This window comes from Pyrgilauda ruficollis, unplaced genomic scaffold (genome assembly GCF_017590135.1).
Source record: "Pyrgilauda ruficollis isolate IOZ18807 unplaced genomic scaffold, ASM1759013v1 scaffold11, whole genome shotgun sequence".
NCBI lineage: Eukaryota > Metazoa > Chordata > Aves > Passeriformes > Passeridae > Pyrgilauda > Pyrgilauda ruficollis.
This window is the reverse complement of record NW_024509210.1, coordinates 2,410,929-2,436,590: the sequence shown is the minus strand read 5'-3', so window position 1 is coordinate 2,436,590 and position 25,662 is coordinate 2,410,929. Positions and strand designations below refer to the sequence as shown.

General features: G+C 38.1%; 1 protein-coding gene across 3 annotated transcripts in view; it reads right to left on the bottom strand.

Annotated features, from left to right (window-relative positions):
- JMJD1C (jumonji domain containing 1C) overlaps window positions 1-25,662 on the bottom strand; it is a 159,901-nt gene that overhangs the window by 107,215 nt on the left and 27,024 nt on the right. For all 3 annotated transcript variants that reach the window (XM_041473264.1, XM_041473189.1, XM_041473225.1), the window contains exon 2: window positions 759-923. In XM_041473264.1, the coding sequence (XP_041329198.1) occupies window positions 759-923 (165 nt within the window). The remainder of the gene's footprint in view (window positions 1-758; window positions 924-25,662) is intronic.

Sequence of the window (25,662 nt, the reverse complement as noted above, 5' to 3'; positions counted from 1 at the left end):
TTCACCCACAAGTCTGTGAGGAATCTTCCCCAACTGTATACACAGCAAAACCATCCAATACAGTAGGTTCCCAAAATCTCACATCTATTTGGCTCTTCTGAAGACTTTGATAGCACTACTAGTTTCTTTGGAGAAAAAAGGCACACATGTTTATTGCTTTTTAGATTATCTCATCAGATATATCTAAAGGCATGTCACAAATGCACACAGCCTCCTAGCAGTTATCTCAACAGCTTTAAATGCTTGGGCACCAATCCAGAAAGAACAGAGTCACAAGTATCACCTCATAAACCAGGCAAACCATTACCATTTACTTGATTAATCTTTTCTCATCTTTCTGAACTCTGACCTGAATTTCAGATACCTTCTTTGTGGAAGCTGAGGGTATCACAAGGTTAAGGGTTTATTTTTCACCTTAACTTCAATCCTCCCCAGAGCAGTAAGATGTGCTACTGGTAAGTTTATATTTGGAAGATGCTTTGACTATGTAAAGTGACATTAATCCTATTATGTCACTCAGAGACCACTTTTGCAGTGCTTTAGGTTGATTCAAAAAGGAAGATGAGTGGCTATTATCACATCACTCCACCTCTCCAACACCAACATGCTTTACTAGTTTTTTCTTATCCTTTTCTTACCCTTCTCCCCCTCCATGCTCACCACTTCCCATCATCACTGGAGTAACATAGACAGTTTCTTAAGGACAGAATTAAAGAGAATTAAATGCTTTAGTAAATGCAATTGTTAAAGTATCTTACCAATGCAGGCCATTGAATTTGTTTGATCTTTGATCCCTGAGTCTGGCTTGGGTCCTTTCTTTTCGCCCAGACCAGCTGGTACTCCACCAAGAAGGCTGCAAAATCTTCATAAACCTTAACCCATTCTCGCTTTTCCCATTCAAGGTCATCAAATTCCACATATACCTGGGGAAATTGAAGAGAGAAAAGGACACACATTACTGGATATACACAGCATGTGTTCATCTACATGCACCTTTCAATGCATACATTGAAAAATTTAATGCAAGATCTTCTTTATTACCCATTTTAATGCTATGGTTTTGAAATTATATATTCAGTTCCTACACCACAGAAGACAGTTTTCTTGGCAGTGCATCTGTGGTGAAGAGAGGAGAGCTACTAAAACATTACCACTAACATTGGGTGTCTTATCTCATGAACAAAAAGCATTACACTAAGTATTTAATAGCAGCATTAAAGTAATATATACAGCTATCTACATAATCACTAAGTTTTATGAATACATCTCATTTTCAGTTCAAATACATGTCATGTAATACAAACCAACTAACCAATGATATGGTTTTAAGGGAAAAAGAAAAAGAAGTCAATTGGAACAGCACCAGAAAGGACATCCTGAGCCTGCAGACCTTGCTACTACAAGCCAGTCCAACACACAGCAGCTCACAGAAGCAGCTCAGTTTCCTCCTGCAATTCAGCTCAAAAAACCAAACCAAACAAGAAAAAATACCACCACCTTTTGTTTCCAGTTAGGTTAATGTGGAACCAGTTTGGAACTATTTGATCTGGTGCTATCCCTGGCCCTCCCCAATACAGAGCAGCTGTACCTTCTCCCCTTGGCTGCATTCATTAAACCACTAAGTTACATTCACCACACCTTTTGTCTCCTCTTGTGCAGAGCAGAGGGATCTCAAAGCTATCCAAAAGCTAGCTGCATTACCAAACACAACTCTAAACCCATTACTTTTCAAAATTACAGAATTCATTTTAAATTTAAAAATAACTCAAAGTACTAAGTTGTTCTTGTTTCCAAATTATGAGAAATGTCATAAGAAAAAGCAGCTGGCAAAATAAAAAAAATGCCACTGCTTGTTACACTAAGCAGAGAAGGGAAGATGCTTTCCTACCCTTCTGAACTTCAGCCCTCAGCCACACCCAAAGCAATTTCCAAAACTGGAGTTTCTTCCTCTATCTGCTTCTGAGAACTAAAAATCACTGTCACAGAAATATTCTTCTCTTTTAGATCTGGTTAATTTTAGGCCTACAACATACTTTCTTGTCTAGACTTTCTGTCTCACACTATCAAACGTGTACCACACAGTGTTCCTTCTCATCTTGCCCTTCTCCCTTCTGAGTACACAACTTCAATTTTCACCAAGCCACTTCTCACTCCTGTACCCAAGTTCATCATGCCAGTTTCCCCCCACAGATACTTGTAATCCATATTACTCCCACTTCATTCCCACACTTTCCTTTTCCCTTTCCTCTTTAAAGCATCAGATCAAGGAAATACTCTCACCACCACTGTTCATTACTACAGCAATTGCCTCTAATTCTAACAAAGCAAGTAGAAAACAGCAGCAAAAACTATTTTATCACTAAAAAAACCCGACTTGTCAATAATTTTATTTCTAGAAACTAATTCTAAAATATGTAATAAAGTTGCAGAATATTCATTTCTTAATCAAAAGAGTTAAGAGGAACAGTTAACAGTAAACAGAGTAAAACTTTAAAACACTGGCAGGAAAGCACATCAGATCCCAAATCATTCTAGCAGCATTCATTAGCTTGTATTTGCAGCTACTTTGAACCCTTCTGGAGAACCATTTATTTGTACATTTTATCAGTTGATCAAGTCTAAAGACAACCTTCAGTGACATAGTACAGCTAAAAATCACTCTCCAAAATTCACCTTCCTCCTACAAATTCCACTCAATTATTTCAGACTGGTCAAATAATTTTGTTTTAGTATCTGGAAAGACACTTCACCTGGGTAGTCTGTAGCAAGGTGTTAAGAGGTTAAGCACCAGACCTCACACAGCAGCAGATTAAAAAAAAAAAAAAAAAGAGGAGGCAAGGGGAATGAAATGAATAAATATTTTTGAAAAACACAGATAAGTCTAAAGCAGAGTTAACAGTTTAGAAACAGCCACACTAAAACATACTGTATCTTCTGGACACTGGCCAAAACTTGTGGATAGCTGTGATACAATCTAGTGTTTGTGTGCAAGTTTTGCACCCCAAATAAACCAAAATGCGGCACAGCGACAGTGGGAGTTACTGCTGAGCTATCTGCAGAGTCTCCTGGCACCATATAATTAGATCTTCAAAGGAGCAGTTCCAAGAAAAGTGGAGAATGGAGCATGGCACAGAGCCAGTCTGCCATGGCTCAGGGCACCATATTCCGCCTCTAGTTCCACACACACAATACTGGGGAATCACTTCTGCCAGCTTCCACCACTTTCAGGTTTCCATGCCAAGCCTATTAACTATCTGATGGCTTTTTAAAGTTTATTTTTGAAAAGCAGAAGCAAGAGACACAAAACGCAGCGCCCAGTCATTGCCCATTCTCTGTTTGGCTGGGAAATTAATTTTTCTAAGGCAACAGTGAAGCCTCTGAAGAATTGAGGCTTCCCCTTTCTCTGCACGCTGACCTCCCACACAGAGACGAGCACTATCTCAAACAGCACAATTTATGAAAGGGAGTAAAAAGGGAAAAAGATGAGGAAAGGAAGCAATCCAGCAACCTACGCCAACAAAATATAATATAGAGCCAAAGTTAGACCCTCTAAGGAGTGCAAAGCCTAAAAATATTTCATCTTTTTTGCTCTACTGACAGAACGCTATACAGCAAGAAACTCTATGACATTTGCCTCCCTAACAATGAATGTTGATTTTGAGATTTTTCAGCCAAATTTTGCTTCCTTGCCTTGTCAGCTATTTGTGAATAGATATTGTATGTTTGTGTTCCCAGAACAGCTGAAGTCTTCTCACCACGTATGCATTCTCTTGAATAAAAAGGAGAAAATCCCACTGGGATGATATTATAATTGGCATTAATGTGCTAATTTTGTAACTCGCTGCTATCTTCCAACAGGAAGCAGCATAAGCTTTAGTGTGCTTTTCCAAGTAGAGCAAGACAACAAATTTATTTCCAATGAAGTCAGCCAAGCAATTGCAACAAAATAGTTATTTCAAAGCCCAAACACAACAACCATGGTGAAAACCTCTACATGCAGCACTGTGATCGAGTTTTCCAGTAATTTCTGCTCCAAATAAATATGCCTGACCAAACAAATTCTGAAACCCTTTAGAACTGTCACGAAAGCACTGCTGACTTCCAAAAAATTTGACTTAAAATGTTAAAAAGCAAAGTCTGTGCATCATCCATTTTCTTGAAATTACTGGTGTGCCATGTTATCCAAGTTCTGTTTGCTCTCCTAAGGGAAGTGAGTTTCCCCTTTATCACCTAATGATGGTTAGCAAAATGTTTATTTCTAGGAAGAAAAAAAACCAAGCAACCTCTCTGAAGATGTTTTCAACAGGGCCAAGAAAACACTACTTTGTACAATATTAAATAGTCTTTCATCACCACCAGTTTGGCTGCTGACTTCAAGGTGAGCCTCAGAGTGTATACCCCTGGGTTTCACTTCCAACACTTTTATATTAAAAAAGACAGAATATTATACCATGTTCAATTATTATGCATATACACTTTATAAGCAAATTGTAAGTGTTGAGAACTGCAGACTCAGATGCTAAATATTACCTGTGCAATTCAAACTTCTTAGTTATGCAACTTAAGATAGATCTAGACCTCCTAGCATGTAATAAAGATTCAAAAACTAGCTGTCAGTTTTCCAGCCTTGTGATGTATTGCTCAGGTGAACACACAAATGTAAACCTTGTATGTAATTTAACAGAAATTTACTTAAAAACACACAAGTGTAGAAAAGCATAAATAACAAATAGAGTATTTTTACAATGGGAGGGGTGTTTTGCTTTTACAATCCATGGCACTATCATCAAAGGAAATCAAAAATTTTGTTTGACACCTCCAAGTTATACAAAATAACTAAAAGCACCAGAAACTACATTCCAAGATGTCACTGCAAAATTCAAAAGACGAGTCCAAATTAGTTCTTCCCCTTCCATATTCCCCAATGTTAAATGCAACCTGCAAATTTTCATTCTGGGGAACAAGCATTCTATGGGATGTTTAAGAAAGGCTTATTCTTGGCCGAGTAACAAGGGTTCTGGGAGTTTCTTGGTTTGAAAGAAAATCTACCTGCAGGAATGAAAACCCAGGCAGCCAAGGGAGCAGGCAGTACCTCCTGCTGCTGCCACAGAGGTGGAGGGAGGCAGCGAGTCCAGGGATACCACACTGAACCACCTATGGCAGTGATTGGGGCTTGAAATTGCCAGCAATGTTTCTGGAGTTCTGAACCCTGGACAACTCTTGACACCTTGCTCAGCTCTGGTGTGCTTCCTCAGCATAGTCCACAGCTGAAAATTAAAACAAAGTACACTAGAAACTGAAAAACTTGTTCATCTCCTGATGGAGATGGATGTGATTGCCAAACATCCAGCTGGTATAAAGTAAGGCTAGTTGTAAGTACATAGGGAATGGAGACAGTAAGGGTGCTTCTCTAAAACTTCATCTTCCCATCCTGTTCCCAATATCTTTGGCTTCTCAAGTTTTTACAAATTGTTTCTTTCATGGAGATGGCATTACCCAGCAGTCAAGGCTTTCTAAATATATCTTAACCTAATCAAATGCAATCAAAGCACGAGTTATTATAAAGCAAAACAGCTTAACACAAGAAAATTATTACTGTTATCCAAGTGCTACCCATTTCCACATGGAAAAGTGGTCAAATAGCAACCAAAGGCAGCAGTCAGGATTTTTCTTTAATAAAGGGCTTCAATGTTGCTTTTTGTTACCAAAATTTCCTCACTCTTTCACATTAGCATTTCACAGTCACTCTACAATAAAAAGAGCTCATAAAAAGCATTTTAAAACACATTGGCATTCTCCACATAGCCTAAAAGCAACTGAAACAGCTGAAATAATAGCAATAGATTGGTCTTTAACTACAAATATTTTAGTATTAGAAGATGGGGTTTACTGCCTCTATGTATTCTTAAAAATAGCCTGCAATTTTACTGCAGGTCAGACACGTTCATTCACTTATATTTGCAGTCAAGAAGTGCCTAGTTTTGACAAAAAGTACTAAATGTACGGTGTATTCAGCCAGGGTGAGTAGATACCCACAATACCACAGAAAATCTCTAGAAGACCTGAAAATGTTCTTGACAAAACTGGTATTCCACAATTTAAAGAACATAATAGCTTGCCTCTAAAATGCAAGAGCCCTGCCTTTAACTCTCAAGCACTAGAACAAAAAGCTGTAGAATCAGATGTTTTACAGCCATGAACACTGAAAGCTCCTTAAAAGATGGGACAAATTAGCAGTGTGAGTTATTTTATGCTATTTCAGCTCTTAAAACATGAAATTGTTTGAACAAATATTCAAATCTGCACATCTGTTTTGATTATTTGTGGAGTTTGCAAGAAGCAACAAATGTAAGGGCAGAAGATTTAATTTTCTATTAAATGAGAAGAGAAAGTCCTGCTACTTTCAGATGAGCTGTGGAAATCAAAGGGACAATTCCTCAAAGATTAAATCCTGTTTTGATATGCCCTTCTACCATGAAACAGCATACAGATAATTGTGAAGACTTAAATTCTCTGTTTATTCAAAAGAAAATGGAATAGGTGTAGTATCCCAGCAGCAGTGCTCAATCATAAGCTGGAAAGTTGAAGCGTAGAAAAAGAGAAGCTGGTTCATTATCTGCAGAGTATTAAGTCTCTGTTGCTTCAGGATTCACAACAGCCTGGAAATCCCCTCCTTTTTTTAGTATAAAATTATTCTAGGTCTGTCCAGCAGGAAAGCACCAAGATTTACTTCCTCCCACTGAAAGACCACACATAACAGCATCCAGCTACAGCTCCTCTGAAATGCAAGGAGACGATCCCTCCAAGAACACTGTTCTCATTACTGAGGGAAGAGTGAAATCTGCAGCCTCAGGATCATCTGCTCAAGATGCAAAAAACTACAGAGGAGTCTTTGTCATTGCTTGAGTCACACAGTGACAGACACACTCAAGCTGAGGCCACACTTGTTCTGCCAGCATTGCTCACCACACTTCAGAAATAGCAGAATAAGGAAGACAACCTGCTCTCTCAACAGGCTCCTCTGAGGTACACACTCACTGGAAGACATCTCAAATGTATGCCATGTGCAGAAGGGAACAGGGCCAGATGTAGCAAATACATGCTCCAATAAACATGGATTTTCCAGGTAACTTCCTTATATTAAGCTTTAAAACATAAATATCCTACAAATACAGAGAGGCCTTGAAACAAAACAATTATTTCTTTTCAGAAAACAGTAGTCTCAAGGTACATTACACAGTAACAAACAATCAACATGGACAGTTTATGGTTCATTTTCAAACCTTAACTCTGCATTCCCCAAAATGCATGCTTCAACAGTGACAGTAAAGTAGCCTCTGCAGAAGAAAAATGCAGCAAAAAAAAATGGTTGCAAAACTGAAGAAAAATACCAGTACTACTGCAACAGCCTGCTGCAGTCTGCAGCTTGGATTGCTAAGCAACCAGCACATCACGTAGAGCACGGAGGAGAGACTGCAGAGAGGATGACAGAATAAAAAAGCATCCTACTTGCAGGCCCCAATACCATGCTTGAAAATAAAGAAAACCATCTAACACAAGTATGTGACTTTCATCCCACAATTTAAAATGCATAGTCTGAACAGAAAGATGGAGAAAACATATGATCTACAATGAAATGAAAGGGAAAACAAGCTCATACTTTTCATATGTGAGTTTTAAATTAATTTCTCAAAAAAATACTTCCCTCTGATGAAAAGATAATCTACAGAAGTGCCAAGTTTTACTTTGCAAGCTATTTAAATCACTGTGTTTAAATTATTTGGTGTAATTATTTTGCAAATCTTTTTCCAAATTCAGATCTTAACAGCAAAGTGAAGTGACACACAAACCAGAAATTAAATCATTACTCTGCTGGACTTACAAATAAACCAATGGGGCACAACTAGCCCCATTTGAAAGATGTTTTACATTCCAGACATTTACTGAATTACTTATACCAAGTGAGAAATAGAAGTGACTTACTATTTTAAGGAACCACAGCCCATTGAATCATAACTAGGTAAAGTATGCACATCACACAAAAACCTTCTGGCCCTTCAGACTTGAAAAAATCTTTCAAATTCTTTTCACTATTGCACAAGATGGGAAACTTTTGCTATACCTAAATTTCTAAATGATCATGTCTAAAAGCAGTAGTTAAGAAGAACATATACTATAGAAAGCCTACACAATCCATTTAAAAATAGATTTTTGTTTTCAAATCAGATGTGATTTTAAATAAGGTAAACTAAAAGCCAATTAAAAAACTTTAGTGATTTAGATGACTTGTTAACTAACCTGTGCTAATACTAACATTTGTAATATCACATTAAAAAGACCAACACCTGTCATTTAATAAGGAACCATTATTGCCAAGTTTCAATTTTTAAAAGATTATGCTGACTTTAAATTGTATATATCTGTCATTTGAAGATGTGACTAAAACCAACAAAAAATAATTATCAGATTATTTAAGACACTAGATATTAATGGATTTAAGTCAATTTTTACAATGTAATGGCTTATTAATGAAGTCAAAGATGGTTCACCGGACCATCAGCAATCACAATGCACTATAGGAGGATAAATTAAAGTGATTGGTGAAAGGAATAGGTCACCTCCTAGTCAGAATTCATTAATTGCCATTGTTCCTCATCCCCAATCTGAGACAGAACCAGAAATCTGCCTCTCGTGAGGCAAGAAACTTAACCAAACAACCTGGCTGTAGCTGTGGCCAGCAAGGTATGGCTGCAAAGCCACTCACAGGGAAACAGCTCAGCTTCAGTCCTCCTGAGAGTCGAAATTCAGTCTAAATGCACTAAGCTGGCACTTTGGAGATAATCAGAACCTGAGCAGGGAGCTACAGTTCCTTGAGTTTTTCTCATGTCCCACTCCAGCTGAATAGCCCAACCCTGAAGCACTGCTAGAGGGAATCAAGGGAAGTGCTAAAAGCACAGACTTTCCCTATTTCTACCAACAAAATCCAATCAGCCATCCTCCACAGGTGAGGAGCCAGAACAGCCACCCTTCCAAGGCTCAAAGGACTGACCCTGACTAAGGACCTACAAGCACTTATCACTTTCTACCCAGACAGAGGTTCAACCTGATTTATATGCTGCTAGAACAAGTGGTGTCCTCCCAAATCCACAGTGCAGACACTGATTAAACACTGCACTTTGGAACAGCAAATCTTTATTTGAAGTGAAACAGAAGAGAGACTGTAAAAGAAAAGCAAGGTTTTGAGATGAACTTTTGATACTCATACTTGGAAATCCAGGCTAGGAAAAACCAAGTGCCTCTCAGCTGTTCTGCATGCCCACATCAGTCTCCAGACAGCAAGTCAAACAAACCAGGAGTGGGCTCACCAACAATTTCCTTTTTGTCAGATAAAGCCAGAGGTATCAAAAAGACACCAGCAAATCCTTAGCACAGTGACAAATCACCAGAGAAAGCTGGCTGGTAGATTTTGTTTGTACTGGAGACATTTTCTCAAGGCCTAGCTCATATCAACAGCAAAAATTCCAGCAGACAAACTCACTCAATTCATTGCTTTCTTTGGTCATCTTACAGGAATTAAGACAACTATGGAGGACTATTCCAAGAGTAACCACGAAACCAAGAGAAAAACTGAGCAACCAAAAAGAGACCTTATATTGGCATTTTTATAAATTATTGTCAATTACAAAATGGTAATTTTCTGTATTCTGACAACAACACAGTAATTGATTTTGTAACCAAGACTGTTAACCTCAGGCAACAAGCCAACCAAACAAATCTCAGAGAGCAGATGAGAAAATAGCAGTAATAGTAACAATAATCATAATCTTCTGAAGCAAGACAATGTTAGTGAAATATTTATCTACTTCGTTGATCATCTGCTAAAATCTTGGGAGATTTTTTCCAGGCCTTTTTTCCATTATAAGAGGACTAGAATATTTGAGTAGAGAAGTTAGTGTACCGTATCAATTACTTTAAAGCATTATCTCTTATTGGAGAAGAACATGTTACAGTTTTAACAGTAATTTGCTGTCCTCTTTCCTCCAATTCACATGCTACCTATAACCACACTGCAAACAAGTCCTGGTTTCTCCTGGTCCTGACAAAACCACCTCTAAGCAGAGCAATAAAGACAAACAGTTTCTAAGTTCTTCCTAGCTAAGATTCAGAGATATTTGACTTTGGCTGTTTTGTTCAAGTTCTAATTTTTTTTTTCAATTCTGAATTATTAAAGTCTTCTCTTGTAGTCTTGTGACCATACTCAGTGCTATCTCAAAAGCTGAATTACTGTTTTGTTGTTTAAGAGCCAACTTTATGTTACCACTGCAGCCCCTGAGTTTCAACCACCTCTACAAGCCATCTTCCAATACTATGTCTCTGTTTCCTTCATACCTGTCTAGTTCTTCACATTGGAGAGTCATCACTCACTCGAAAAGACTCCCATATAATTTTTCTGATGTAACTAAAAACTTGAAGACACCTGCTAACAAAAGATTCATAAGTAAAACTTACCCAGGTTTACTTCTTTCCAATAGGTTACGTGCAGCATAAAACAGAAAAGTGAGACCTGTACTCAAGAGGTTGAAGCTTCAAAGGATTAACATATAGACTGTTAAGGTCTATATGATCTTCCTTTATTTTTCTATCTGACAGCAAACTGCAAGGCTAGACTTTACAGAGAAGAATTGGGTCATTACAGTTCATAGTTCACCAGTGCATAAATGTCCACAAACTGGGATCAAAGTTCATTCAACTCTGAACTGAGATATCTCCAGCAATTACTAAAAGGCCTGTGAGCAAACATGACATCAGGAAACAGCCTACCAAAGGTAAGCAACATTCTGGGAGCAGGAGAGGAAATGTAACCACGGCTTCCTAGGGTTTCAGGCTGTCTTCTTCCATATCCTCTATCAGCTCTTTGCCATAATAGCCACTCCTGAGTCACAGATATCTAAATGTCTGAGCAAAAAAATTACACCTCTGTAAATAACAGGTAAACTATACAGAAATACAGTAGCATGCTAAGTAATTTAGGAAATCATCTTTTCCATTGCACAATCTTAAGGAAATGGTTTACATCAGAATGAAGACATTAGCAATGTGGACAGTCTGGTCCCAACTTAATAAAGCACTTAACTTTTGTCAACGTATTTCAAAAGTCTTTTAATAGTAATTTGCTTGTGTTTAACTTTCTTATAAAAAAAAAACAAAAAAAAACTTTTTTAAAAAAAAAAAAAAAAAAAAACAAAACTTCAGTCACTGCTGGTGAGTTGGGAGGTTCTGCCCTCACTCCATGACAGCAAGGAAGAAGTCACAATGTCTGTGCTTCATACTCATCCTCTAGACCAAGAGTACAGTCACTTCAGCCCAGTGGTGCCTCCTCTGACCACAAATTCCTTGGGAACTCAGATTATGTTTACATGACACTGAATGTGTTGCAGATTGAATGCCAGGGGGTTTTCAGGTGCAGCTGAGGTGTTACAAGAGAAATCGTGCTGGGTCATAGAACTACAAACACAACCAGCTCCTCTGAACAATTGCCCACTTTGTTGTTGCAGCTGCTAAGGCTACAGCACAGGAGGAATGGCTTCAAATAAACAGAATTACTGATGCAGAAAAGCTTCAGGAAAACAGGGGTGAAAAGCACTTAAGGTTACAGAAACCACGCACAATACATACATGAAAATTCTCTTTCAACGTGTTTGTCTACTACTGTTTTTCAGAAGAGAGACTTTTGCTCTGTCATCTAACATCACTTTTTGTCCTTCAATAAAATTTCTCAAAAATGTGAGGTCATCAAGCGTTTACATCTTGAGCATTAACTAACTTATTTCAGTATCACAATTGTCCAAACTACAGAGAAATGTTTGATTTTTAACTTACTTGCATGATCGTTTTAAAGCCTTCAGAATAACTTGTTAATTAGAAATTGTCCTAGAAATATTCAATGTACTTCAACACAAAAAAGTGAAGGCAACGAAATATTATGCATTTTCAGTTTTCCTAGTAATTCCTTTCAAAGATCTTTTCAAAGGAGGAACAATAGATCCATTGATAAGACCAACAGAACAACAGATCCCACAGATAACACAATCAAACCCTTAGTGCTTAAGGCCAGAAGAAACGACATAAGAACAAAATATTGGCAATGAGTATACATCAAAAGCTGCCTAATGAACCCAATTAATCACCTTAATTACCGCATTAGCCATCTCTGGGTAACTTAGTAGTGAAAAAGTCAGACACTCCTTGTCACAACAGCAAAGACAATATTTTCTAATAAATGGCATTTTAAAGATTGTGATGATAAATTTAAAAAAAAAAGTTTGTTTATGCACAATGGTTTTACAGACTGTAACTATAAGGGCTGTCACTGGGATTAAAAAAAAAGTCCTCCCTGCAATTGAAAATGCTGCAGAGAAGAGAATAAAAAAGCATTAATTCAGAACTGTACATAATTTTCTCACCATCTGTTCAAGTTTCTGGAACAAAACAAGGTTTACTGTATGTCCAAGACAGCTTTTAATGCTAGAAATTATACACACAATAAATGTACCACAAAATGAGGGCTGGTACCCTTTACTTCCTCTTTTCTCCCCTTTATTTCCTCACTATCATCTTGCTTATTTAAAATTAAGATTAGTTTTTTGTATCCCCTGAATCAACCATTTCTATACACAAAAAATGCAGGACAACTTCTCCCAAGTTTCAGCACCCATCTCTAGTTGGAAGGTTTTTTTTCCTGAGGAACTCCTTGAATTCCAACACTCACACTCAGAATCTTTAAAAAGAATGTATGAATGTAACTAAGTCCTTTTTTGTAACAAATGTTAGCACAACTTTATCTATTCCAAGCTCTCTGAGTCAGAAAACATCTTGCAAACAAACAAAACCATCCCACACGCTGCAATTGATTGTGTACCTACAGTTCCACAGAATACAAACAAGACTTTCGGAAAGACACCAGGAAATTAGGTAGGGCCTTCATGACCTCCTGAGGTAACTAAAGCAAGCCCAGCCTCCCTGCAGTGAGGAATTTGACAATTTTACTGTATTATGATAAATCAGTGCAAGAGAAGATAGAGCATAGTCACATCACACTTCTCCCATTCCCCTAGGGAATGAGCAGTAAAATTACTGTTCAAGTTAAGGGACTCGAGTGTTCCCTTCAGGAAAATGAAAATAATGTCTCACAGTGTGTTCTACTACAGTCATGAGCTGCAGAACTATTTGTGGTATCAGATAACTGCAGTTTTCATTGACAGAGATAAAGAAGTTAATCTGTTTTCAAAACATCAGGGAATGACAACTGAGGTTTCTACCTTGCTTTGCAAAACGCCTTCCACTTCTCTCTATAAACTGTTAAAAAGCTGGATGTTATTTCTAACAGCCAGTCTCATTTCCTTGTGAACTGTATGCAAAATATACCTTCTGCAGCAATCAACTTACTGTGCATAAGAAAGGAACAATTACTCATGTGAAAAATTCCATTTAGCATTCAAGACAAAAGCAAGACAGAGAGGTCTGTCTCCTAGAGTCAACAAATATTAATACTGCAATAAATTAAAGGAATATGCAATAAATACTTTTGAAAGTGATGTTCATTATTGGATTCCTTACAGCTTTTTGGTTCAGTTATGTCACTGTGATACAAATAACTCACGTATCACAATTATGAAGAGCTTTAAGCACAGCCAAGACCGGCAATCTTGCAATTTTGGTACACTTTGAGTAGACAACAGTTGCCAGCACTTCAGACAACCACATATAGCAGTATTTTTATTCAGTGCATGTACGAAAATTAACTGCGTGGAGATGGCCAAGGGGGGGGGAAAAGCCAGGTTTTTCTCCCATGCATTTCACTTCCCTCAAAACCAGTAAGAAGGATGGAATGTGACAGCTAAAACCTATTCTCTTAAGTCTCTCTCTCAGGGTGGGAAGGAGATCACCACTGATGAACCAGACAAACAAATATTTCACCCACTCAGGGAATCAGTTCAGTTCTACCATCTCCCACTACCTCATGTTTAGATGAGGAAATGAAAGCTGAATAAACAAGACTCAGAAGCAGCATTAAATGTGCTGCATATAAGCAAGGACAGCTTTGCTAGTTTTACTTATAAAAAGAATCAGAATATTAGTTATATCCCAAAAAAAACTTCATCTGATTTGGTACATAGATTATTAGATAACAAAATGAGCTGCCAAGGAATTTTGGCACAATTTCATGGGAATCATAAAATAAAGAGACATACCTGACAAGTTCCATAGCACTGGAAAAATTAAGTGTTCTTGAGCACTGAGAGCAAAGGGCAAAGATTTCCAGGCTTTGTAATGTATGTGTCTTCTCTTACCATCACATCCCTTCCCTCCTAATACTCATGTCAAAAAAAAAAAAAAAAAAAAACCCAAAAAACAAAACAAACCCACAAAAAAACCTCCACAACATATTTTCACAGGATACATTGGATACATTTTGCCCAAGAGTCCACAATAGCAGGACTGGTTGTCAAGACTACCCCTTGCTCTCAGTACAGTCTATTTCCTTTATATGTTTTCTGCACCCAAAATGATAATAAAAAAACTTAGAAACCTCACCCCGTCAAAATTTTTTTAAAAGCACACATGTATACAGGATACCTAATGCCAAGACAAGATCAGTCCTCTTGCAATTATTTTCTTTTTAAATTTAGAACCAGAAATAGACAACTTTGTAATTGTATTGTTCTCATTTCAAACCCCTAATCCTTTAAATAATTATTCTTTCCACATGCATCAGACTGAAAAACAATTGTAGAGGTCTGAGGAAAGCCAGCACCTGCAGGAAAGGGTTTAATCTGGCAACTTCTGGTGTTGTTGAGTTATTCAACACATAAATCTCTTACTAAGTCCCACCTCTTTCCTGTAGTTCTAACCGTTGGAGTTTGAGAAAACAGACCTCGTTTCATGCTGAACTCCCACCACTGAGCAGCTGAATCTCCTACATTGCTTAGGATACTGTTCGTGAGAGCAGACTTCACATGGAGTCATGCAACATCCTGTTCCAAGCCAAATGCTCCAGATGGGATATGTTTCACTGCTGCCTCCCCCTCCCCAGCCCATTTAAGCTTGTTCTTTTTTCTTTGAAAGCATTTATCCCAAACTAGTGCTGTAACAGCATGCTGAAACTGACCTTTTAAGAAAAATACAGACAAACTAAAATTTACTTAAAATCCAAATGTCTTATTACAAAAAGAAAAAACCCACACCACTTACATTATCAAAATATTTCCATTAGCTAACCAATTAGCAAAATGATGCATATAAGAAAATAAATTACTTATGCAGCTCTACACTGCAGGAAAATCTGCCTTGTTTCAAAAAGTTTTCTAATCATTTAAAAGCTCAACACTGTCACGCACGTTACTAATCTAATGGAAGTTCTCATCAACATAAGGAAAAAACTGTCTAGTCTGCTGATCACTCTGAATGCTGGCAATTTCTCAAACATCTGCTAAAGGTCAGATTTCCACTGCATGGAACCAATCAATGAAGCTACACAACAGTCCCAGCGCCATTGGAAGTGCCAAACAAAGACCACTGTTTTACATAAGCAAAGAAACTCAGCCTGAAATCTTCCAAAACACTACCAGCAAAGTCCTCGCTCCCGTCGCCACATAGTACTTGTCTACCTGGCAGCGGCTGCTAAGATTTATTCTGGTTTTGCTTTTTAAAACAGAACAGAGTTACTTAATGCCAGCCCATTTTTCCACATTGTTAAATAGTGGGCAGCTGATACCACATACAGAGAAACATTATGGAAGGGGGGAAAAAGGGGGATTTTACTTAAATGTTAATCAACATAAAAACAAAGTTTCAGAAAACTGAATATTGATATAATTGGTGCCTTTGTTTCAACTCAGTGACTTGAACAATACCCCCCAACCCAAGTTCTAAAAAACAGATCTCGAAGTTAAAAAACAGTCTGAAATCATTAAGTTCCCCCTAAAATCCTTACTAAGCAACCTCAGAAATATAACCCAAATATGCTAGAAGATTAGGAATTGTAGGCTCCTGCTAAAAACAACATGCTTTTTATTTCAACAGCTTATCACATGTCATAAAACCAGTGCTTTAGCAAGAGTCCACACAGAAGAAATAAGTGATCAATTCAAACACTGCTGAAAAGCTGAGCTTGTTCTATTTTTACACATAAAACGTTATTTTTATATAAGGATAATCTGGCACTGATTTACAAGTACAGCCTTCTGCACACAGAAGAGAAGGGCCAGTAACAAAGCCATCTGACTGAATTCAGGGCATTATTTTATATTAATTATGTGTTACTAAGTGATCTTCAAACTACAAATTTAGGATTCTTTTCTAAAATAAGCCCAGTGGTGCTCGGTTAGCTCCTGACTCCCAGTCCTCCTTGCCCCCACTGGGACAGACCTACCAAATGGTCCAAAGGCCAGCACCCCAGGGACACACACTCCTTACAGAGGGCAAAGCCTAACAGAAGCATCATGCCAGGAATCAGGACATGGTGGGTGGGAGTAGATGTGTTCCTGTGTGAAAGGAGAGGGCTGTGCAACAAACACATACAGTGGGACATGGGAAAAGGGAGCAGCACTCCCACAGCAAGACCAGGCTCACTGGAAAGGGCTGTTTAACAGCACAAACAGCAAAACAATGGAGGTACAGGCTGCTTCTACAGACACCTACCAGAAAGTTTAAGTGGTATGATAAAACTTAGTATTATCCAATGCACAAAAATGAAATTATTAAAATTGAATTTAAATACATTCTCTCAGATAACTGACTTTCTGTTAGTTGGTCTGGGTTTTTTTTTTTTTATTATGGCCTTATTAAAGCTGAACAGCAATAGGACATGAGAATATTTCAAGGAGACAGTTATTTCTCTGTATCATTTTCACTTACTCTTTGAAAAACACATTCAGCTCCTTTGAACAACCTTTTTTACTAAGTGTTTCCTGTCAGATCTAGCTGTTAGTGTCAGCCCTGATCCCATTTTTGTGGGACACTTAGGGGTACAGAGTTTTGTCACATTTCAAAAAATGGAAGGCAGCCCCAGAAAGGCCTATCAGTATCCAGCTGTCTCCTGACTTTCAACCATTCAACCAATACTCCATTCAAGAGAAGCCAAGAAAATAAACAAACATCTGTGTGAGATGCTTCAGGGAAGAGCACAAGGACCAATAATCTCTGTCATGCTCTGTGTTTCTTTCAGCAGATCTGGACAAGTCCCCATTATAAAGTGATTTCTTCAAATTATATTTAGCAGTGTTATCACCCACAAGGTGATAACACTGCTAAATATACAATATACATATCAACGGCAAATCTTTGTAAGGATCACAGATCAGTGAGAGCTTGCAGAATTTGGATGCTTTTATAGGTAAGCATTAGCAACTGCACTGATATACTTGAGAATAGATTTTATTTTTCAAAATACTGTACTGAAGAAGCAGCCTGGCCAGATAGGAACATAGAATATATACATATATGAACTCAAAGTACTTACATTAGTTCACATCTCCACACACGTGTGTGGAAGAATATTGGTCTGGCATTCCTATTACTGACACTTCTATAGAAGGCAGGGAAGGCATGCTTAACTCTCACTTCTGAAATTGATCTGATTAGTAACAGTCGGCAGAATTTACTTCTGGGAAAGACACTGAAGAGGGTTAATGTCTCCAGCTCTCCAGGACATGAATGTCCACCTCTACCTCAGAGAGGGTGCCAGTTTCCAGGGACTTTCTGCTGACACGGTATCACCCCACAAAGCAGTAAATTAAGTACCTGATAAACATAAACTGCAGATGCAGAGCGCACCTACACTACCTTTACTGATTGAGTGTACAGCTTGGACATGATCCAACAAAAGAGGAAGAGGGATGTTAGAGGAGAGCCAGAGGATCTGTAAAGACCAGTTTTATGAGTGCAGGCCAACTGCCAAAGCATTTACTTTGAACTCTGTTACCGTGGCTACGACAGCTTAAATCCAGCTCAAGTACATCTGCTCTGCACTGCAGCGCACACAGACTGTCAGCCTGCTCTGCTTTACTCTAATGCCACTCACTCATGCTGCTCCTACAGAATCCACTGAGAAGCAAATTATTTAAGCAGTCAGTAACAACCCTCAGTGACACACCTAAGTCACAATGTAACCTTGTACCTCAATTAAGTAGAGAGAAAAGAGGAGGGGAAAAGCTGCCTAAATGCTGCTTGCACAAGAGCTGTGTAGTCAGTGACTCATCCAGGGAAAGCTCAAGTAGGTCACCATTAGATATCCACTATTCTAGCATCAAATAGTTGGGAAGGAGGTTCAGTATTTAAATCTGAGATTTAAAGCTTCTAGTCATGCATAACTATGGCTATCCCCTACAGAATTACAGCACTTATTCATTCTGGACTGAATGGATTTTTTTGAAAAGACTTTGCAAAAGTTCACTAGTTCAAAGGATGTAAAAAGTTCTTTAAATATGTGGTACCAGAATTGCTCCACAAAATCATCTCCATGCATGTATATCTAAGATTAGTATCTTACCGCTTATTAAGTGAAATAGAGAAAACTTTAGATTTAGCAGTAATTTTCTCCCATGGCTTTTAAGAGAATGAAGAATAATGCTCTCCAGAGAACCTTTTAAAACAACTGCCTTTTTCCACAACAGCTGCCATTTACTTACATTCTCAAAAGGATGGATGCCATAGGCTGCCTCTCAGCAAAGAATAACTTACTTGGCTTTCATCCTTTCTCAAAGTCATCATCTATATCCCTACTGATAGGAAGCCACTTTCTCCCCTGGGGGCAATTGGCTTCATTCCCAGTAGCAAAAACAGAAGGCAAGTAGTGACCATCTTTGTTCAAGCAGTTGTGACTTCAGTCAAACTGAAAAATGAGAAGCTGCAGGCACAATGGAGGGAAATGCACTTCTAGGAGCCTTTTGCTAAAAATTAATCTCAGTCCTAAACATCCTCAGAGCTGCTCCATCTGAATTCTTCAACAAGATGGACACACAGAAAGGGGAAATGGACATGTATTTGAAGGGGGTGGGGGGAATAGGGAAGAGAATTCAGAAGTTCATAAGGTATCAAGAATGAAAATAAACTGCAGGTTGTTGCCCTGAGTGAGGCAAAGCAGCTGTAAATCTGTTAGAATCAGCTCTGCATTCTCCAGTTGCCTTGTAGCTCCAGAATGCACACAACAGCTATCACATGCCAGCCAATCTGACCCTCTGACCATTAGAAGTCTACTTTATTTAACACAGCTTCACTCATTAAAAATTTCCTTTTGTATGAACACCGGATAAGAACGCTGCCTACATGAAGTGTGAAAGATGGGTCAAACCAAAGAAATTGCCAGAAGAGAATGACAGAAAGACTGAAGTCAAGTCACTCTTTTAGAATCAAAGGGAGCATTTTACTGGTGGAAGACTGTAGAAGACTGGGGGTTGGGGAAACACTGACACGTGGACAAAACAACAAAGACTTACAAAACAACCTTTAGACGTTTAAAACATCATTAATTGTGCTTACCATAATTAGCTGCACAGACAGAAATGCAAACTATAAACAACAGACACAGGCAATTCCACTTCTCTCAAAATTTCTGTTCAAAATTGCTATGCAATTGTCTATGTAAAATACTATTAGGAAATTTATGGTTTTAGTATTCCAGTTGTTGGTGTGATTATTACATTCTTCCCCCATCCTAAAATAGCAATGACACTCTCTGCCCTAACTTAGTAGTCCTTAAGATTTCACTGCAATGCATAGAACTACAAAATGTGGCAAGGTGGTATTATTCTACTGAGTTGGAAGAGAATTACCACTTCCTGACATTCTAGTGGTACCGAAATTCTATTGGTACTGACATTCTATTTTGTAGTCTTGATCTTTAATTGCATTCATATTGTTTTATATCCTTTGTTATTCCAGTGCAAAATGAAATTAAAGCTAAAGACTGGTACATGATACTCTTAACTAGAGCTGTCAAGATGTTTTTATCTCAGAGATGCCTGCAGGTCTTTTGCACTTTCGTTTGATACCTTCTTGAAAATTTTGAGGAGCATAGTAGGCAGCCAGCTAATTTAATGGATTTTATTTCATTAACTATTCTTGCATGTAGCACTTGTGATACTCCCTCCTCTCCTCATTTGCAAGGACGTGAGTACTCAGTTATAAGAAACCTTAATTGAAGTATCAAAATTAAATCAATTTAGAAAGCATAACTACACTCTGATCTGTGAGCACACAAACACTTAGACTCCTAGTTAAACTGTCAGCAAAGGCAGCAGTCTGTAAAGTTAATCAAGCATGTCATATAAAGTAACAATTAGAGCAATTTATTCCTTCAGAAGACAAAAGAGCAGAATGGGAAAGAAAAAAGAAAAAGAAGCCAAAGTCCCCAAACTACCAAGGAAACTAAGAAAGTCCACACTGCATGTCCAACAGCTGGGCAGAATCCAGAAAGCAGAACACTTGCTTGCAACATGAACACCAACACATACAGCCAAACTGCCATCATACACATGGTGCCTCTTATTTCACTGGAGATAAAATGGGATTAGAGTAACATCATCTGCTTACACAGATCAGGAAATTAAATTATCACTCTGTACGGTGCACACAGTACAAAGAATATTTTTACAACAGATGCACACAAATGCAATAAATCCATGTTTATTGCAAGGAAAAAGTTTCACCGTACCCAAGCTTGCAAATGCCAGATCTCATCACTGCTCTGGCATCATCATGTGACCATAACTCACAGAGACTCTGCAGGACCAATTAATTATGCAAGTGACAAGTTAGCCAACATCCAAGAGGTTCACCACAGCTGACATATGCTCTAGCTATAGCACAACCTAAAAACATTAAAATCTTTTAAGACTTGTTATGAATGAGTACAATTTCTGCTTAATATACGCAGTTATACTCACAACCTATTAGTGATCAACTCCAAGAATTAGAGATCTATTCCCTACAACCCAATGGTTGAAGGATCTTCGAGGTCTCTTACCCAGAGCTGCTTACTTGTACAGCTGCATTGGTTTTCCACTTGAGTGCTTCATCCCCAGAAAACAAAGGGGAAGCACCCAAACAGCCCCAAGAAACCCTGTCTGTATCTTTTCAATTCAGTGCTGTTCATCCTGTATGTGTGCAGTACTTCAGCATTTCTGGTATGGTAACAATTCCCTTGTTCTAGAAATGCAAGCATATTTAGGATTATTTGACAGACAGGCAAAAGTATTGTAATTATCAATTCTGACAAGAAGGCTTCTTTTATTCTTGACTCCCAGAACTAGCATCTTTCCATATTTCTTTAAATACCCAGGCAGCATTTAGTAAGTTCTCAGAACAGCATCACATAAACCTACCAACTGTAATCATCAATTTCTTATTTAACCCACTTGTCAGCTGGCCTGCCAGTACAATCACACTGAAGAAATGAGCTGACACAAAGGAACATTGTATGGTCAGCTACATTTCAATGTGTGGAAGGGAAGAAAGGAAAAAAGAAACAAGTCCCAGTAATTAGCACTTCAAGGCTTTTTCTAGAGAATTTTACTGTTTCAAGTCTACCTTCCCAACAGCATTCAACATTTGACAGAAATAAAGGCACAAATGCAAATACGAAGGTATACCAGTGGCAACAATGAATGCTGCACTGGAAGGTTTGTCTGGCTTGTGTTTGTGCATAGCTCAAGCCTGACAAGTAGTATGGACAAATTCCAAGTCTTTAATGCTTACAGAAATCCAATTAAATATTTAAATTTCCCTTCCACCTGCAAGAGAAAACACTGAAGATCTAACAAAAACAATGCTCTATACAGAAGGGACTGTGCTCATTTAATTTTGTTTAGTCCTCAGTTTATACTACCATACATTGAAAAATGATTTTGTCATCACCGGACAGCAAAGGCTTCAGGAAGCATGAACAAATTTAATGAAGTCTTCAATTGTGATTTGTTCGTACATATCCTGAAGGCTTTCATGATGTTTCAATCGTAAAACTTGAACTTCTACAATGTTTTCACATGGGAAATTATCATGAAAATTTGTGGCAGTGCAATCTTGAACCACATTACCTGGGTACACATACGTAAAAAAAGAAAAATCTCAGTTACATTCTACACATCATATACATAAACTGCTTCAGGAATTTGATCTTGCTTCATTGTTTGTATTGAATAACTTATCAGGGACACATATTTTATACCACTCACTGCCTTCATATACATAAACTGCTTCAGGAATTTTATCTTGCTTCATTGTTTGTATTGAATAACAGTAGCTTATAAGGGACACATATTTTATACCACTCAATGCCTTTGTACCATTTTGGTTTTGTTTTTTAGAACTTTTTTTTCCCCCAGAAGCAGAAAACAACTGTGTGGTGTTTTACGTTCCCAAATATACTTTCATCAATCGTAAAACTTGAACTTCTACAACGTTTTCACATGGGAAATGATCATGAAAATTTGTGGCAGTGCAATTTTGAACCACATTACCTGGGTACACATATGTAAAAAAAGAAAAATCTCAGTTACATTCTACACATCATATACATAAACTGCTTCAGGAATTTGATCTTGCTTCATTGTTTGTATTGAATAACTTATCAGGGACACATATTTTATACCACTCACTGCCTTCATATAATTTTGGTTTTGTTTTTTAGAACTTTTTTTTCCCCCAGAAGCAGAAAACAACTGTGTGGTGTCTTATATTCCCAAATATACTTTTCACTGTAGTACTCTGAATTCCCCAGGAGTTGCAAAATTGAGTTTCCTCCTATACATATTCCAATACCTTACTACATCTTCCTCTATTACACTGTGGTCTTACCTCCACACCACTGTCTTGCAGCTTTATCTGGCCTGGACCTTGGGGATGTGACAGCACACGCTGGGGCTTAAGAACATACACGACTGCACAACAGGTTTGTGACCAAATTAAATCAACACCTGCTGAGCTCCCTCTGCCTCTGTATGCAAAGTGTCCATTTGGACTCTCATTCACTTACCAAACATCATTTTTCTTTGAATTCTCTATGTCTTTAGTTACCATAGTTCCATGCACCATATATGGCACTGTAAATGATTAAGGGACTCAAACATCAGCAAGAAAGGGCAGAAAAAGAAGGTGAAATTATGGAAATGCTTAAGCTTCTACACCCCTGTCACAATTTTCTTTGCATCTGTCCTAATATCAGTTTAGACGGAAAAAAACACCCAAACAACGAATACCTGAAATAAACTTACTAAAGCAAACTGCTGGAGACCTTTGCCCTTGAAGGACATGGGCAGGTGTGCCCACCAACACAGTCCTCCAAAAGTACCAGTAAGAGAAGCTGCTAGAGCTGGGGGAGAAGGGGCAGGGATAGTGAATCTGAGTGTTACAGAAAGGAGGAAATTCTTGTCTATCAAGGCAGACGTGCACAGAAAACCAGATTCTTCAAGCACAGATGGTTTTTTCCCAATGAAGTCTAGAAACTTTTCCAATTTTCTACTTTGATCATGGAGAGATGGAATGGTTCTTATTATACATTACACTCTTAAAGCAGCAACACCAGACTACGTACACACTCTTACATCCAGTATCTACTACACTGAGCAGTCCTTACTTCAAACTGTGCTACTACAAATTGAAATGCCTGTAAAAATGGATAAAGAAAAGTGAAAAATCCTTTCTTTTACTATAAAACCATTTCTCAGGACTGTATATCTACCACCTAGTAACTGCCTCCCATCTACCCATATTAACATTTATAAAGCAGGAAAGAACAGGGTTTCTCTGCATTCTGAACAAACTCTTGGCCAGACACCCATATACTTTTAGAAAGCAGACCTTGAAAATTATATTTCTGCCAACTGAAGGTCAAAAAAACCCCTTTTCTTCTCCTCAAATATATCACTATGGTACATATAATTAATCATTTTAAGGGGGACGTCTAAGCAGCAATAGCACATAAAAATACACTAGGAAAAGAAGCTCCTGGGTGGATGGATGACTGTACCCGGCAGGGAAGGCACAAACTCACTTCAAATGCCCTTCTTTGAGAATAATCCAACTACTGTAAAACAGCAAAAATCTTTCCAAAGTCACACACATAAGCAGTACCTTGAACATCTTCCCCCATCTCTCACAGGCTCCTCTACCCAATAAAATTCAAGTCTGACTTTTCAAGCAGGCAAGAAGTCTTGCCAACCAACAGCAACACTGATCCCACAAGGAATCTGAGCAATATCACATTCATCAGTGCTGTGGCACGTTGAGCTGACAGCTGCTGGGGGTCAGCTGGAACCAGGAGCCCCCATGTGCTGCACCAACACTGGTGACAGAGGCATTTCCGAAGTGATCACGGTCAGTTGGTTTTTTTTTCTTGACATACTGCCAAGAAAATTTCCTTTATTGTGGTCAGCTTTATTTAAACACTTTCTCAAGGAAGAAAAAACCTCAACAATAAGCCCCAAAACTCCAACTCCCACAAATAAGAGTGGGGTTTTTAAGTATTTCAGGAAAAAAAAAATAAAAGATCTTGTAGAAGCTAAAACATCAAACAGCTAGCTGCTGCCAGGTCACCTCCATGTGTACATATATACACACAAAACAAGTCACTTCCTTCCCCCCTCAGACGTAGCATCCTAAAACATTTTGAGATGGGTCAGCATGTTTTCTGGGAGAGCCAGAAACTCAAAAAGTAAGGAGGAACAGCAAACCTGGTAACCTGGCAAGCTTTCCTTCTGCAAAAGGAAACATGACATGGGAACATTGTACCTGCCCAGCAGTACTAGGTACAAAAATACTACAGAGCTGTTGATTTATCTGTGCACAAAGATATTTTCATACAACTGTCAAGTCAGGACCTGCAGTGTAATTTAGCCCTTCTGTGAGACTGCCAAAATGGCAAGAGCCAGGCATCAGATTTCTTCCAACAATTAAATGGGCCAAACAGAAACTACCAATCAACTTTCTCCCAGAGAAAAATACACAATAACAATAGGTTTATGATGAAGAAATGGCATGTACTATTAGAAGACAGCATTTTAAAGGCAGAACATCATTGCATTAGTCTGCAAACTACCTAACCGTACCTAACAGCTGAAAGCAAAGTCTAAAAAGAGACTCCTGATTAATTTCATTTTCCTGCTGCTAAGAATCAACTGGCATGCAAGGCAGTCAAAAGGAACAAAATTGATGCCTTAATTCTTTTTTTTAAGTGGAAGGAGATAAACACAGTTTGGAAAGCTCATGCTGGAAGATGGCGTAATCAAGCAGTAAAGAGGAATAAGTTTTGCATGTGAAAGGCAAGGATTCTTTAAGTCAGGAAAGCAAGTTAAACCTACCACGCTTGAATTACTATTTCTGTAAAATCCCATATCCAAATGGAACTGGAAAGAACTGGATCATGTAGACATCATAAAAAAGGACTCTATATAGTAACACTATTTTCTTTTGAAAATGCTTGCCAACATTGAGAAGGTGAGAAAACACAGATCTACAAGTGGAGAACAATAAAAACAACTATAGTTTAAGGTTCATTAGGTTTTTGTACCTCCCTGCCAGGAGAACTTTGAAGATGTTTGCCACCAAATTTGTGAACAAAGCTGTCTACCACATCTACTAGATGACCTCCAGGGAGCAGATCATAAT